The 14580-nt window shown below is 44.8% G+C and overlaps 1 protein-coding gene across 1 annotated transcript in view; it reads left to right on the top strand.

Moving 5' to 3' along the window:
- Positions 1-8317: 8317 nt before the first annotated feature.
- Notch2 (notch 2) overlaps positions 8318-14580 on the top strand; it is a 156073-nt gene continuing 149810 nt past the window's right edge. The window contains exon 1 of the mRNA XM_004646181.2: positions 8318-8665. Within this exon, the coding sequence (XP_004646238.1) occupies positions 8593-8665 (73 nt within the window). The 5' untranslated portion in view covers positions 8318-8592. The remainder of the gene's footprint in view (positions 8666-14580) is intronic.

Raw genomic sequence — 14580 nt, 5'->3', positions numbered from 1 at the left:
GCAAGGGGAACTCCCCCACTGGTTCTTCTTTTGCTTGTGTTTGTGCTACTTCCTCACTTCCACACAGGTGTGTGTTACTCCAGAGCGCCCTTTCACCTTCCCCTCTCACTCTTCTGTTCTGGTTTTATTCTCTCAACTCTTCCTACTTCTCTTTTCTCCTCAAAAAGCCAAATGGCAGATGAGTAAGGAACTGCACACACTACCTTCTGTATGTTCTAAGTTTGCCCTTTTGGAAATTAAAAGGTTTGTTTCCTAATTCCAGTACTTGAATCTATGTGGACCTGTGTTCACTCTTCTTTCTTTTCTTTTAAAGTTATCCATTCCCCCATACACACTCTCCTATAAATACTCTCAACTGTCATCAATACAGAGACAATGCTTCCAGGCCATAAATGTTCAATTAAGGAAGTCTCTTTTGGAGTAACTCTGTCTTGCACAAGAGGCCAACAGAGGTGTGAACTGTCAGCAAGGTTCTTCTCAGAGATGAGGTGACCTTCTTGGACTCAGATGTAGATCTTAATGTGGGAAATCCTCTCTGCCTTGCCACCATCTATGCTTTCATTCCTGCTTAGACTTTCAGTGAGTGATATGGAAGGAGTCAAAGGTTTGAGAGAAAAATGATTGGGCTAAAGGTCCAAGAAGGATGAAAGTGGTCATACTACACAATGCTAACAGAGATTAAAATGATTAAAAGTAGAAACACAGTGGTATCCGGGATATTCAGGCCCAATTTCACTTCCTATCCTACAGTGATAAAAAAAAAAATACTGATGTACCTGTAGCTTTATCAGAAACCCTATTTGTATATTTATAAGTCCATTCTGTTCAGCAACAGATACCTGGTCTGAGCCCAGCAATTACCACTTCTGACTCTTTTCCACACATGAACAGACAAACACACCACTGATTTGTACTATCCTATGAAATTATTCTTTCTCTTTTTAATTAGTGTTTTCAGAAGTGAACCCCATCGTTAAGGCCATGTATGCTTCCATTATAAATACCTGTTACCAGCCATTAATTATCTTCTGATGAACTACTTACTTGGAAGGAGATTTTAATGCTAAATTTTATTAATGGGATTTCCCTTCACTACTTGTGATACTTGATGCTCATACTGACTTAAGCGTTTTGGAATTCCGTGGAAGACACTGTTCCAGTTTTGCTTCAGTGGACTTAGATATGATTTGCTCCTAGATGTTACGAAGATTTGCTATGTTTTAAGGTGGGAACTTTTTGTGTGTCTGGATTGCACCACTCAATAATTTCTTAGCTAATCAATGAAAGCAGAATATTGCTAGGCATGGAGGTGCATGCCTGTAATCCTAGCACTAGGGTTGCTGGGGCCCAAAGATTGCTGTGGGTCTGAGGGCAACCTGTACTACATAGTGAGTTTGAGGCTAGCCTGGACTATATAGCGCGGTATCATCTCAAAATACATACATCAGCAGACTTCATCCTCTGTTTGGCAGAATTTTGTGGAACTTCTGGAATCTGAGTCTTTTTTGAGCTTTTATTCAATGCAAGCCAAAGAACCAACTATTATGGAGTTTACAAATATGAGAAGAGATGAATGGTAGATGCTTGCCTTTATAATATTTAAAATATATGCATACATATATATGAGAACAAATATATATACACAGATACACACATATTTGAGAATAAATACCATAGACTTTCATAAAATTTCAGAGTTTTATAACCCTTTTAGTGGCTGGAGCGCTGAGACTCTTCCAATAAAACTGTGGTTTGATAATTACACAGTGGTGGCTTTATGGTGCTCATCAATTAAGATGTCTTAGCACATTCAAGTCAGCCCCCTTTCTACATTATTATACATGAAAAGTATACAACCACTTAGGAAGTAAAGAAGAATGCCTTCCAGTATGAAATAGCTAAGGAAAAAATTTAAGTCAAGCAGTGCTAAAGTGAGTATTCCTATACAAATTTTTCTGCTTATTTCCTGAATAGCAGAGGATTTTAGATTACTAGTTAAGTTTTATAGATATCATTTGTCACAAATAGGTCCTTACATAATGACAAACTTACATTTTCCTTTCCTTAACATTAATTAAATTGAGATATGCATTTGTAAAAGGGCAAAAATATGTCAAGAAGCCAAAATTACAACTATTTATGTTACTTACCTACTTAATCAGAGCAGATGGTTGAGTCTGTGCTCAGCGGAAGGGTCTGGCTGGCTCCTAATTCTCAGAGCTAATTTGAGTTTTGAGGGATCTCCTGCTTTCTGAACTTTATCCTCCTTTTAGCAGAATTTTGAGGAACTTCTGGAATATGTATCTTTATTGAGCTCTTACTGTACTTGTGACAACTATTTCAGAGTTTACAAATATGACAGAGATGAATGTCTTTATATTATTTAGAATCAGTTATGTCAGCCACTCAGCTCATATCTTGCAGGCTGGGGACTGGATGAAATGTAAGTGGCCTTGAAATTAATCATAGTGCCCTTTACTTTCCCATGGCCATGTGCTTTTTATCTCTGTTGAGGTTATATTATTGTTTGTTGGCCTCCTTCAATGCACTGTGATCTCTACAAGAGCAGAGGCTGGGATTTCTACAAGTCTGTCTCCACCACAGAGTCAAGGACATAGTCCGCACAGTTTGAGACTCTCAAGCATATTTAATTTCTTTTCTTTTTTTTTAGCTCATGTTTGCAGCACATAAAGATTACACTCAGTGTGGGTAGTTGGAATTGCACACAACGCACCTCTATTCTTCCCACAGCATCTTCCCTGCGCCTGGCACCCTCTCAGTCCCTCTCCCAGCCCCTTTCCCATTTGCAGGAGATCTGTCTTCCTATTTCCTTTTTATCTATCTTTTATTTTGCTCTTTATTTATACTCTGGGTTTCTCATATGAGAGAAACCGTATGGTATTTAAACTTCTATGTCTGATCTGTTTCATAGATGCAGGAGGCAGGGGAAGGGAAGGGGAATAAAAAGTGTGAAGATGTGTTAAGTCCATGTACCTACTTGCTCACATGAGTGTAAACATGATAGTATACAAACATGTACTCATGAACAAAAATAAATAAAAATGATTTAAAATAAATGAATGTATCACTTGTTTAGGTTGCCCGGGATAGTAAGTCGGTTTGTTTTGGTCTGACCAATATGGAAGTAATGAGAAGCTGGTGCCTCCACTCAAGGGCCCCGCCTTGGATATGCTTCCCACTGTTAGGCAAAGCGGCAGGGGGCTGAGAGTAGATAGAAGCTAAAATCAGTGGAGGTTTGGTTCCAGCCCCACTGCTAATCGCTTATTCATCTTGGGCAAGGCACTTTATCTTAGATTTTTTCATCTGAGAAATGGGGCTAATTATGGCCGTCCTGCCTACTTCCCACGATTGCTTTGAGGATCAAGGGAGATAATGCACTTAAAAGTCCTTTTGGAAAGGCTAAAGCCTGCTTCAGTGCAAGGTGTTATTAAAAGAAATCTTCCTTAATAATTTCTTCTTCCACAAATGCCACACACCCTTGGATTTCTGGGTTATGTGGTGGTAAAAGTGGCCCAGCTCAGCTTAGCTGTCATGCTTACCCCTGAATATTGTATCTGATTCAGCCTAAGAATCTACACAGACTTAGACATTCTTCCAATGTTGCATCTCTCCTCAATTTACATAGACAAATATGTTCCTTTGCATTTATACTTCTATATTAGAATATATTATTGAGCTCTTCTGTACACCACTGTGTTAGGAATGGAGGCAAAATAAAGCAGCCACAATCTCCACACTATTGGATCTGATAAAGCACATATCATACAAAGTAAATGCTCAGTTTTACCTTTGTTTTGAGGAAGCAATTTCATGTGTGGGTTTTAATTATGAAAGCCATATTTGTATATATTTTTGACTAGAATGATAACTATTTGTAGCCCTTCTTCAAATTTTCCACCTGTTACCGGTCTGTGGATTTTAACTGGACTCTGGAGACTGAAATTAAAAAACAAAATAAAAAAAACAGGCAAAAAAAAAAAAAAGATGAGTTTTCAGGATCTCATTTTTCTTTGTATGAATAAAACTATGACATCCAAGCATTAGCAACAGCCGTGATTAGTTCCAGGAGTGTTTTCCTGCCAGTCTCTGCTATGAAGTAGGATTTTCTTTGATTACTTCTTTGACTATTTTCTTTGGCAGGAGATCATTCCCTAAACTAGGTGAGTGAAATACTGAGTACCTTTGGGGTCAGCCTCCCCAGGCAGATCTCAGCCTTTCTTATCTTCAGCTGCTACCCAAGTCTTAGGGTACCACTGATAGGGATCAGAGAAAGAGATGCACAAGGTGGAACTTACACTTAACCTTGGGAAGAGGCCTAGTGTAAAAGCGGAAGTCCCTCCTGCTAATTGGCTGTCCATCCAGCTGAACTTAAGGCAGACTCCAGCCATGCTGACGGTGTTCCTCCCCCAACTATATTGATTCTTGCCTCCTTCTCTTCTCCATCAACCGTCCTTTCCATCTTAAATCTGGATATAGCATCATCGTGCCCCCAGGCATTGAGGCCACTGGTGACTCTTCCATCTACCTTTCCCCTCTCCAAGCAGTTTATCTTTTCTGCTACCTGAGTTCTTGGCTTCCAAGTGCAGGCCACGAATTCTGATCTCTGTTGTCTGCTTCTCTACATACTGCCCATGCCTGGAGCAGCTTCAAACCACTAAGTGAGGAAGACACTTCCACACCACCTGATTAAAGTAGTTCTTTGGTCCTCCACTTCTTAGTCCAGTTGATGGATTCCTCCCGGAAGCCTTCCTTCACTGTTCCTGGGCTGAGGCAGGATGCCTGGTCCTCACATGTGAACCCATATCCCTCTGCTTATCACATGGAGTCTTCCTTCTCTTTAGTTGTCTTTTTTTGTCGTTTATTTTTTTGAGACAGGGTCTCACTATGTAGCCCAACCTGGCCTGAATCATGTAGCAATCCTCCTGCCTCAGCCTCCTGAGTGCTGGGATTACAGGTATATGCCATCATGCCCAGCCTTACATGTCTCTCTTTATCCTTCAACTCCCTGCCCAGAATTGGGCCCAAGATAAATATTCATTAAAATGCTAGTTGATGAATTGGGCTTTCATTATTTTTTAATCTTTGCCAATCCCAATTTCTTTCAAAACATTTATTCAGTTAGAGCTTTCTCCTTCTGTCTACGACATTGCTCTTTGTTCCTTTCATCCTTACCAGAGTGTATACAGTAAGTTTACTATTATAACAAACTCAACAGAAAGTATATGTGAAAGTAATAGTTTGATTTCTTTAAAGCAGCAAACTTGAGGAACCACACATCTGTTTTCACAGTGTCATAGCTATAGTTGTTTCTGATGCTGCTCTTCAGGGGTGAGTATCTTATCGTTTTCTGAATATATTTCAACGATGACAAGACTGACCTTGCAGTTGAATTTTAAAATTTGTAGATGGCCAATGTACTATGACATATCTTTAATGACTAAAAAGGATGACCAGACTGGTAACACTGTGGGTCAACGACCAAAAACTAATGCTACTAATCTTTCTTTAAACATATCTGCACCAAGGAAATTCTAAAACTCTTTTGACTAATTTGGAGTGTTTCTGATGGTTAAACTCAGGGCCTTTGCATTGAAACACCCCCCTACCTCTAGCCTTTTGTTCATTTTGGGGGAAGGGTCTTGTTAACTTGCCAAATTGTTCAGTATGGGCTTAAACCTGTGATTCTCCTGCCTCAGCCTCCTAGACTTCTGCTGTTGTAGGTATGCACCATCATGTGCAGCTTGATTTTTTTTTTTCTTCCCAGAACCGGGGATTGAACTCAGGCCCTTGCGCTCAACAGGCAAGTGCTTATTCTGCTGATCCATCTGCCCAGCCCCTGATTATTTTATTTTTCAAAAAAAGTTTCTAGCAACTGGAGGAGACTGCTTTCGGTAATAGGGTTGTTTCTTAAGTACTAGTTAAAATTGTAGCTTGGGAACTTTATAGGCCTATTCTCACACTGACTTGCACCTGCTAAGTATTGTTCTATATTTTAGTTCAACATTTATTATGTGACAGATGCTGGGGATGAATAAAGCTATGATATCTGCCCATAAAGACTCCCTAATCTGGCTGAGAAGATAGGGACAAGCTGTCCTGTGTGAAGAATACATACTGGTATATGGCAAAGAAGCAGTGCTGCGGAGGGGTTGTCCCGTAGAGGTAGGGATGCGTTACAGAGTCAGAAAAGCCTCCTTAAGGCTGAAGGATGAATGATGATTAGAAGCTCCTCGATGGAGGAGGCGAGGGACCTACAAGAGCCATCTCCAGCCAAGAGAGCAGAAGGTACAGCTAGGGAATAGCGAGATAAGTTTAGGGAGTCTCAAGTTGTTCAATGTCATTTCTCTGTAAGGCTCACCATGGGTGCAGTGAGGACTGTACCACTTTTAGACGTTTGGACTTTGCTCTGTAGGTGTCAGGGAGAGGCTGTGTCTGTAGGATTTCCTACTAACAGGACTGTAATCTCCCATATCCAATTAGTCATATAGAAATTTGCACTCCCCCCCCCATATTTTCTCAACCATCAATTCCCTCTTCATTCTGTCCTCTACCTCATTCGTTCAGGCCGGCATCATCTCATGCCTGGACTGTTTCACAAACTCTTGCCTGTCCTTGGGCTCTGATTCACCTCTCGCTTCTGACATTCCATTGCGCAGCGGACTATCAGACCAAGTTTTCTTCCCTGGAGTCTCGGCCCTGTTATAAAACCGGAGATGAGGCCAGCCAAATAGTTTAGCGGATTAAAGCGCCTGCAAGCAGGCACAGGGGCTAGGGGTTTGATCCCTGGGCCTTCCGTGCTGCCCCCCTCCACCCCCTCTTGCTGAGACAGCAATTGTGACTGGGCTGGTGGTTTCCGCCTGTGGGAGGCTGTAAACAGGAGAATCACTACGAGTCCGATCTAGTAGTGAGACCCTGAACATCCTGTAGACCCTTCCCTAAAATGCAGGGGGGAGGGGCCCGGGAGATGGCTCAGTGGAAAAAGCGCTTCCCTGGCAAGCTAAGGGCCTGAGTTCAATCCCCGGTTCCACAAAAAAAAAAAAAAAAAAAAAGCAGGGGGAAAAAAAGAGAAAGAAAAAAATAAACCTGAGATGATTTTCAATAGCCGGAGGATAACACCACTCCTCCTTTCCGCATGGGGCCTCCTGGTCCCAGGCCCCTTTTCCTTCTTTAGTGCCCTAGCTGCTAACAGTGCCAGAAGTCATAGATGTACTCCCTTGCGTGTATCTTTGCATTTATAAGGGCTCTCCATTGCAATGGCGCACGCACACAACTTGTAGACATTGTTAATTTTAGCTCTTCCTACTTGTAACCAGGTCAGATCATAGCCCCAGTCTCCTGCCCTAGACATAATCACTATTGGGGTGTGTCCTTTTACATTTGCATATGCATCCACAAATAATATTTTGTTTTGAGAAAGCTTAGGCATACACAATGGCACACATTATCTCTCAGCAATTAATTTTTTCACTATTACTTGGTTTTCAAGATTTATGCTGATCAACATATATAAAGTCCTTCCAATCGCTGCATCGCATTTCATTTTATAAGTACTTATGCTTCATTGAGTCCCCTTAGAAAGGGCATTGCGGTTATGCCCACTTTCCAGCTATTCCAATGTTACAGGAATATCCCAAGCAGGTCTTCACATTTTACTGACCTTTCAAGAGTCTGCTCTCTGTGCAGCTGCCGCATGAAACCCTTTCCAGAATACTCTATCCCGCAGCAGAGGTCTTAGTCCGCGAAGTTCTTATATGTCTTGTTATTTATTAGTCCTCTGTCCCAAGCATGCTGCTACACAAAGTAAGATAACTTACTACACTTAGGATTTGCTAAACGAACCCAGAACAAATGAATGAAGAATGAATGGAGAAAGCCTGCAACCCCAGTTGCCTGCTCTGTTCCTTGCAAGTGAACTTTGGCGCCTTTGCCCCTATTTCCTTCTTTGACAGCACTGGTCCTTCTCTGCCACATTCCTCTGCCTGGCAGCGGAACGTGTCAGAGTGTGGGGGCACGAGGTCTTCGCTCCCTGCAAGTTCAGGATCCCCGGGGTGCCTAGCGTTTGAAGCTCAGAGGCTTGCGCGCACCCCCTCCGCAGGCACGGCCCAGGCAGGCTCCTGCGCGGACCCGGGGCGGGCGCGTCGGAATTCGGCGGGGCTGGGGAGGTCTGGGGGCGCGGGGCGAGCACTGGCAGTGGATCCCTCCGCGCGGAGCTCGGCCGGCGCTTCTTCCTGCGGGAAACCCCTGGGTGCCGGGGCGGCGAGGCCGAGGCCGCGGCGACAGGGGGCGGGGCCTTGCGGTGGGAGGAGGCGGCCGAGGCGGAAGGACACACGAGGCTGCTTCGCTGCACACCCGAGAAAGTTTCAGCCAAACTTCGGGCGGCGGCCGGCGAGCGGCGGAGTCGCTGTGCAGGCGATCGAGGCGTTCACGCTTGAGCTTGGGGACGAAGCGTCGGGCCCGGGCCGCAGCGGCAGGCGGGGAGGGGGAGCGGGACGTCTAGGTCGGGACCCCTCCCCATGTGGATCTGCCCCGGCGGCGGCGGCGGCGGGGGCGGAGGAGGAGGCGACCGAGAAGATGCCCGCCCTGCGCCCCGCTGCGCTGTGGGCGCTCCTGGCGCTGTGGCTGGGGCGCGCGGCCCCCGCGCGCGGTGAGTACCGGCGAGGGGCACCGTCCCGCGCCCGCCGCCCCTTCCCACCCGGCCACCTGGGGCGGCCGCTCGGCGCGCCGACCTCCCCTGCCCGGGCAGACCGGCTCGGCCACTTGCTTCCCGAAAGTCGGGGCAGCGTGGGCCGCGGCCGGGGCGACCGCCCCCGCGCTCCCCTGCGCCCTGGCGCACACGCCTCCTGCCTGGGCGAGGCTGCGCGGCCACCCCGGACGCGACCTCCCCCGGGCGCGGGCGCAGGGCCCTGGGCTGCTTCGCCCCGTCCTCGGTGCGCGCTTCCCGGGGCCGCGGCAGCGCGAAGGAATGCCCGAGGGTGGCGCCGCGGGCGGCGGGCAGGGCGAGGCGGGGCGTGCGGGGGCTCCTGGGCGCGGGGTCCGCGGCGCGCCCGATCTGTGACACTCCCGCGAGCGGCGTCCCGGGAGGAGCTGGGGGTGTGGATGCGTCGGGCGTGTTTCTCCACTTTTGTTGAAAGGTGGAGGCCGGAGCTGTGGGGAAACTGGTGTGGCTGCATGCTGAGCCACATGATTTAAAAATCTCAACTGCTGTTATTCTTTCCGAGGCGCGGAACTGCGCTGCTGTTTCAGTCCGTGTCCAGACCCAGGAATGTGGTGTGACGGTCGCCAACTCCTCCGACCTGGCAGCCGCGTTTGTTGCTTTTTTGGCATGGTTGGGGGTGGGGCTGGGGCGGGTGAGGAAAAGTGGATACGTTGATTCAAAGTGCTTTCCCACAAAGCTTCTTTACGGTTGGATATTCCCAACAGTCTTGCTAACGCGCTCGGAGCGAGGAAAGGAAATCCAATCATAGCTTGGCCATCCCTCCCACACTTTTAGAGCCTGAATTTCTTCAGACTGTTTAGTGCTTGGGGTTGAGGAGCCTGCTCTGTAAATCTGGATACAAATCTGCTATATTAACTCACCAATAAAATGGGAATGAAATTACCCAGCTAATAGGATTAATTAAAAGAATGTATATTAAACCCATGATACTCAGAAGGCGTTCAGCAAGTCCTTTCAGGGCAGAGGCAGTGTTTTGTTCTTCCTCAACTCCTTTCAGTGGGATGGTGTCTTGTGCATGTTTGCTGAACTGAAAAGGGCCTCGTCTCTTACTGAGTCCACCACCACGTCAGGTTTTACCTCTCCTAAAAAACTAGAACGTGAACTATGACTCTTTTTAAAGAGATGAGCCGCAGAAAAATATGGCCTTTGTTCATTGTTAACAGGCATCTGACATGCCAATCACAGATGTTTAAACAAGAGGAAGGTTATTTGTCACCTGAAAACAGTACTGGGTTGTTCAGCCCCAACAGGATACTTCTGGAAAGTTCAAATTTCGTACACCAAAGGTCCCTACCAATTTCAGAAGTGAGCCAGGAGCCTGTGTGGTGCTGAAGGAAAACTTGTTTCTTAAGGGTTTATTAACAGCATTTTTGCTCTTTTCTTTGAGTGAAAGCTTCTGTAGAAGTGTAAATTTAGGATGAAGAGGCGAATAACCTTTTTTTTTTTTGGAACTGGGAATTGAACTCAGGCTCTTGCACTTCCCAGACAAGTGCTTATTCTACTGAGCCATCTCCCCAGCCCCCAAAGAGGCGAATAATTAGTGAAGTAGTCCGAGGGTTGTACCTGTGCTCTACCATTAACTTGCTTTTTTTTTTTTTAAAGTAAGTGATGATCTGCAGTCTCCATACCTATGAAGTAGAACCAAAGGTATAACCTGCTTCACAGAGTCGTAGAAAGTAATAAATATGATTATGAAGAAATAAGATTGATGTCAGAAACAGGATCCATGTGTGGCACATGGGCTTTCTTTCCTTCTGGGACCCCTGTGCCTGGAGCAGGGCTGGTCGACTGTTTACAGCTTTCAGTGGTACGGATACCCCACTAGGGCAGGGGTGCTGTAGGTTTGCCCCCACTGGCCTACGACTGTACCGGCAGCAGTGCAGTACTTGTGCTCTAGTGAGGTGCTGTTGTTGCTGTTTGCTTACCTTTTTGGGGGTCAAGTTGAATGATAGCTTGGCTCACAGGAGAGGACCTAGATGTTTTCAGTTTTAGGCAGGTATTCATACGTGCTAAATTACTGTAATAGAAGAGATTAGAAAACCTGTTTCTTGGTACAAGTCTTAAATAGTCTCCGTCCAGCAGTGAAGGCTTCTTGAGCTCCCTAATACATTGTGATCATGTTTTCCCAGGTAGTAATTACAGTATACTCTTCCAAACCTGAATGTTTCTGGGCTTGGCTTGTGGGCAGTTGTAAAATGGTACTGAGTTCCTAAGGCGCTTTCAGCCCATCCATTGGCCTGAACAGCAATCCTGGACCAGTCTTTGCCTCCTGTCTTCTTTTGCTTTGCAATGAGAAGTGACTCCTTGATTTTGGTGCCTATTGGATAATTTCCTGCTCAATTCTTTTTGTTTGTTTGTTTTTTGAGATAGGGTCTTGCTGTGTAGCCCAGGCTGACCTTGATGGAACCTCCTGCCTCAGGCCCTCCAGTACTGGGATTACAAGTGTACACCACAGCACTCAGCCCTATTTTTTTTTTTTTTTTCTTTTCCTTTTAGATAAAGATGAAATTTACACTAAAACTATCTTCTTTTTTTCTGTGTATTACTATTTACCCTCTTTTGGGGGAGATGGTGGTGGAATGAATACTGGTAGTCTTCTTTTCCTCTGTGTTCTGATTTTTTAGAACAATCTGGTCCTACCATGCTAACCTCTCTCTCAGTCTCATTCCCGCTCTCGTATTTCTTCTGTAGGTTTCGTACAGTGTAGAGAAGTAACTGCCAGTTCACCTGAGTTGTGCATGTGAGCTTCAGCACCTTGAAAGAATGTCTAAGCTCAGTGGGATATGCTCGGGTGGTTCAGAACAGCCTTATAATACATTTTAAAAATATCACACCCACAGAAATTCTATTTGGCCCACAAAATTTGCATTGATCTGGTTCCCACTCTCTGATGCCATTCCTGGTGATCCTCCACCCTGCCTCTTCCTTTGTGGTAGGACAAAGCTGTATGTCCTGGCTGCATGAAAATCAGCTGGAATGATTCCTGGACTCAGCACTGGGCATCGAATACAGGAGGTCTGAGAGTCTGTGTTTTTATTAAAGGCTTATATGTCGTTCGGGTTGGAACTCACAGATGAGAATTTACCTACCCTCAGGTGGCATGCAGGAGTTTTCCTTCTACATTTTAATAATTTTTACAGTGAGCCCATCCTTAGCCAATCATTCCACTGTTTAATTCTTCTAACTTCTGAGGAACTGAGAAATTGCTATAGAATATATTGCCATTCCTTCTTATTCATCTGGGCCCAGTGTGTCTCCATTGTCATTTTAGAGGGACTTCTTATATTTGAATGCTATTATAAATTCTCCCCTCCCCTTCTTTTATCTTGTTCTTTAAGTATCATTGACATTTATCACTTTTTGATCCTTTGTTCAGAGTGAAAAGAAACTGGAAGGCATTATCAGAATGAAAGCATAAGAAGAGATTTGATATTCGTAGTTATCCTTATGTTGCGTTTAGGGTCCATAGTTAAATGCTTCATTTCTTGAGAGCTCTCTCCAGACTTCGCTCCTTGACTCTTTCCTTTTCCTTCCATCCTTTCCTGATTCTCTTCCTGCCTTCCTCCCTTTCTCTGCAAATGATTCTCATGTAAGGTTTTCATTTCTTCCGTTTTCTGGTTCTTTTTTTTTTTTTTTTTTTTTTTTTAAATCAGTCTACCAGATGTGTAGGATTTTGGAAAGATCACAAAAATAAGAGTCAGAAGAACAGAATTCTCTTCTAGGTCTGTTATAAAATTGGTGAGGTGACACACTAGGGAAGATACTGCTTTGACCCTTGTATTAGTTCTTTTCCTGGTTACTGGCACACAGTGCCCAACACCATAACTTAAAGGATAAAAGGTTCATTTTTTTTTGGGGGGGTACCAGGGATTGAACTCAGGACCTTGAGCTTGCCAGGCAAGCACGTATTCCACTGAGCTATCTCCCCAGCCCCCGAAAGGCTCATCTTAAGGCACAGCTCATAGAGGCTTCAGCACACAGTGGGCCGATCCAGGGCAGGATGGCACACCTCAGGAGTATGAGGGATTTGAACAGAGAGAAAAGTGAGGAACTGGTGGAGGAGGTGGACCCTTCCAGGCCACACCCACAGTGACCACCAACTGGACCCATGCCTAAGACGTCCTAAAATGCTTCTTGTTAATGAACACTTGAGGGAAAGAGTTGTGTCTTTTTAGTTAAGTGTTTATTGTAATGCTCACACTCCTGCCCCTCTGTCTGGCATGGATTTTGGCATCTTAATAGGCATATCTTATTCTCTCAGTTGGACAATTAGTTTTAATCATTTACTTATACTGAACTACTATGATATTCCCAGACAATTTTACAATAGTATTTGCAGCATTGAAACCTCTTTTTTTTTTTTTTTTTAGCGAAACCGGGGATTGAACTCAGGCCCTTGTGCTTGCCAGGCAAGCGCTTATTCTACTGAGCCATCTCCCTGGCCCCTCATTGAAACCTTACATTGGGAGAAAAACCAGAATTGTTCCTAACTTAGGTGCTTTATTTAAATTTGTCATTCTGAATTTCTTTGTGTGTGTGTGGTTTCATTCATTCATTCATTCATTCATTCATTCATTCATTTTCTTTTTCCTGATCACTTCTACTATTTACAAATGTCGCTTTGACTCTGGAGTTCAACTTCAGAGCACTGGCTTTCGCCCCTGCCTCTCTCTCCCCTGCTTCCTGATTTAACAGTAGGGGCTACCAGTTTCTCCCCTTTTGTTCAGTTGTTGAACTTTTTTGTATGTTTATCATTTTTGAGACTATTCTTTTTTGGAATGATATTTTTTACCTTAGCATTGACAAAGTTAGTTTGTTTCAATGATCTGTTTGAGGTTTTTCATTATAAGCAGGTTATCAATATGGACACTTAGTAAATTGTATTTTTTCTCACTAAGTGAGTTCCCTGGACACCACTACTGAGAAACATGTCCAAGGTGAGACATTTAAAAAAAAAATTTTTTTTTTAAATTTTTTAAAAATATTTTTTTGTGGTACAAGGGATCAAACTCAGGACCTTGAGCTTGCCAGGCAGGCACTTATGCTGCTGAGATATCTCTGGCCCGAGACATGATAAATATGTGAGAGAACCACACGGTGGGTGAGCTGTTCTTGCAGCAAGTATTTGCTCCTCCAGGCCAGAGACTGTGCCACACGCTGGCCCTCTCTGTCCCACAGAAGTTGTCTGGCATATGCCAGTGTCCAGAGGCACCAGAACAGCAGGTCTTGGTCAAGCACCTGTGACTCTTGCTCAGCCACTTTCCAGATGTGTAGGAGAGGCAGATGGTGAGTCTGGGGTGTGTCCAAAGTGTTTTCTCCTTTGAAGAGATAGCATCAGTTGCACGCTGAGCCAGCCTACACTTTTATGCCGTCCCTTTTTACTACTCAAAGGGTTGCTGAAATTTTCATCTTTGTTGACTTAATGTGTTGATGAGGACTTTAAAGTCCACGTAGTCCTTCTTTCCATGCCATGCTGGAGCTGATCTTCTTAGAACACCCTGGTTCAGAGATAGTACACTTTCCCTCTGCTTTTGGCTGCCGTGGTGGCAGACTGCTCCCTGCCTCCAGAGCAGCTGAGTCCATCTCATAAGAAAATTCTCCCCTAAGAAAGTTCTTATGGTCTGCTCCTTATGATTTGTCTCTGAAATTTGTCTCACAGCCCTGAGCTGTGTGTAGATAACTGACATTCAAGATGGGTACTTATGTGCTCCTCACTGAACTGACTCCCCACCTGCCTGCACCGGGAGGGGAGCCCTGCGGCAGGGATGTGAAGATGCGCTTGTCTGGGGGGACAGCTGTGGTGAGCCGTCATAGCTCTGTGTCTCACAGCTGCCTGCTCTGCT

The sequence above is a fragment of the Octodon degus genome, unplaced genomic scaffold (assembly GCF_000260255.1).
Source record: "Octodon degus isolate 3935 unplaced genomic scaffold, OctDeg1.0 scaffold00257, whole genome shotgun sequence".
NCBI lineage: Eukaryota > Metazoa > Chordata > Mammalia > Rodentia > Octodontidae > Octodon > Octodon degus.
The sequence above is the reverse complement of the archived record's forward strand: the minus strand, read 5'-3'. Positions and strand labels throughout refer to the sequence as shown.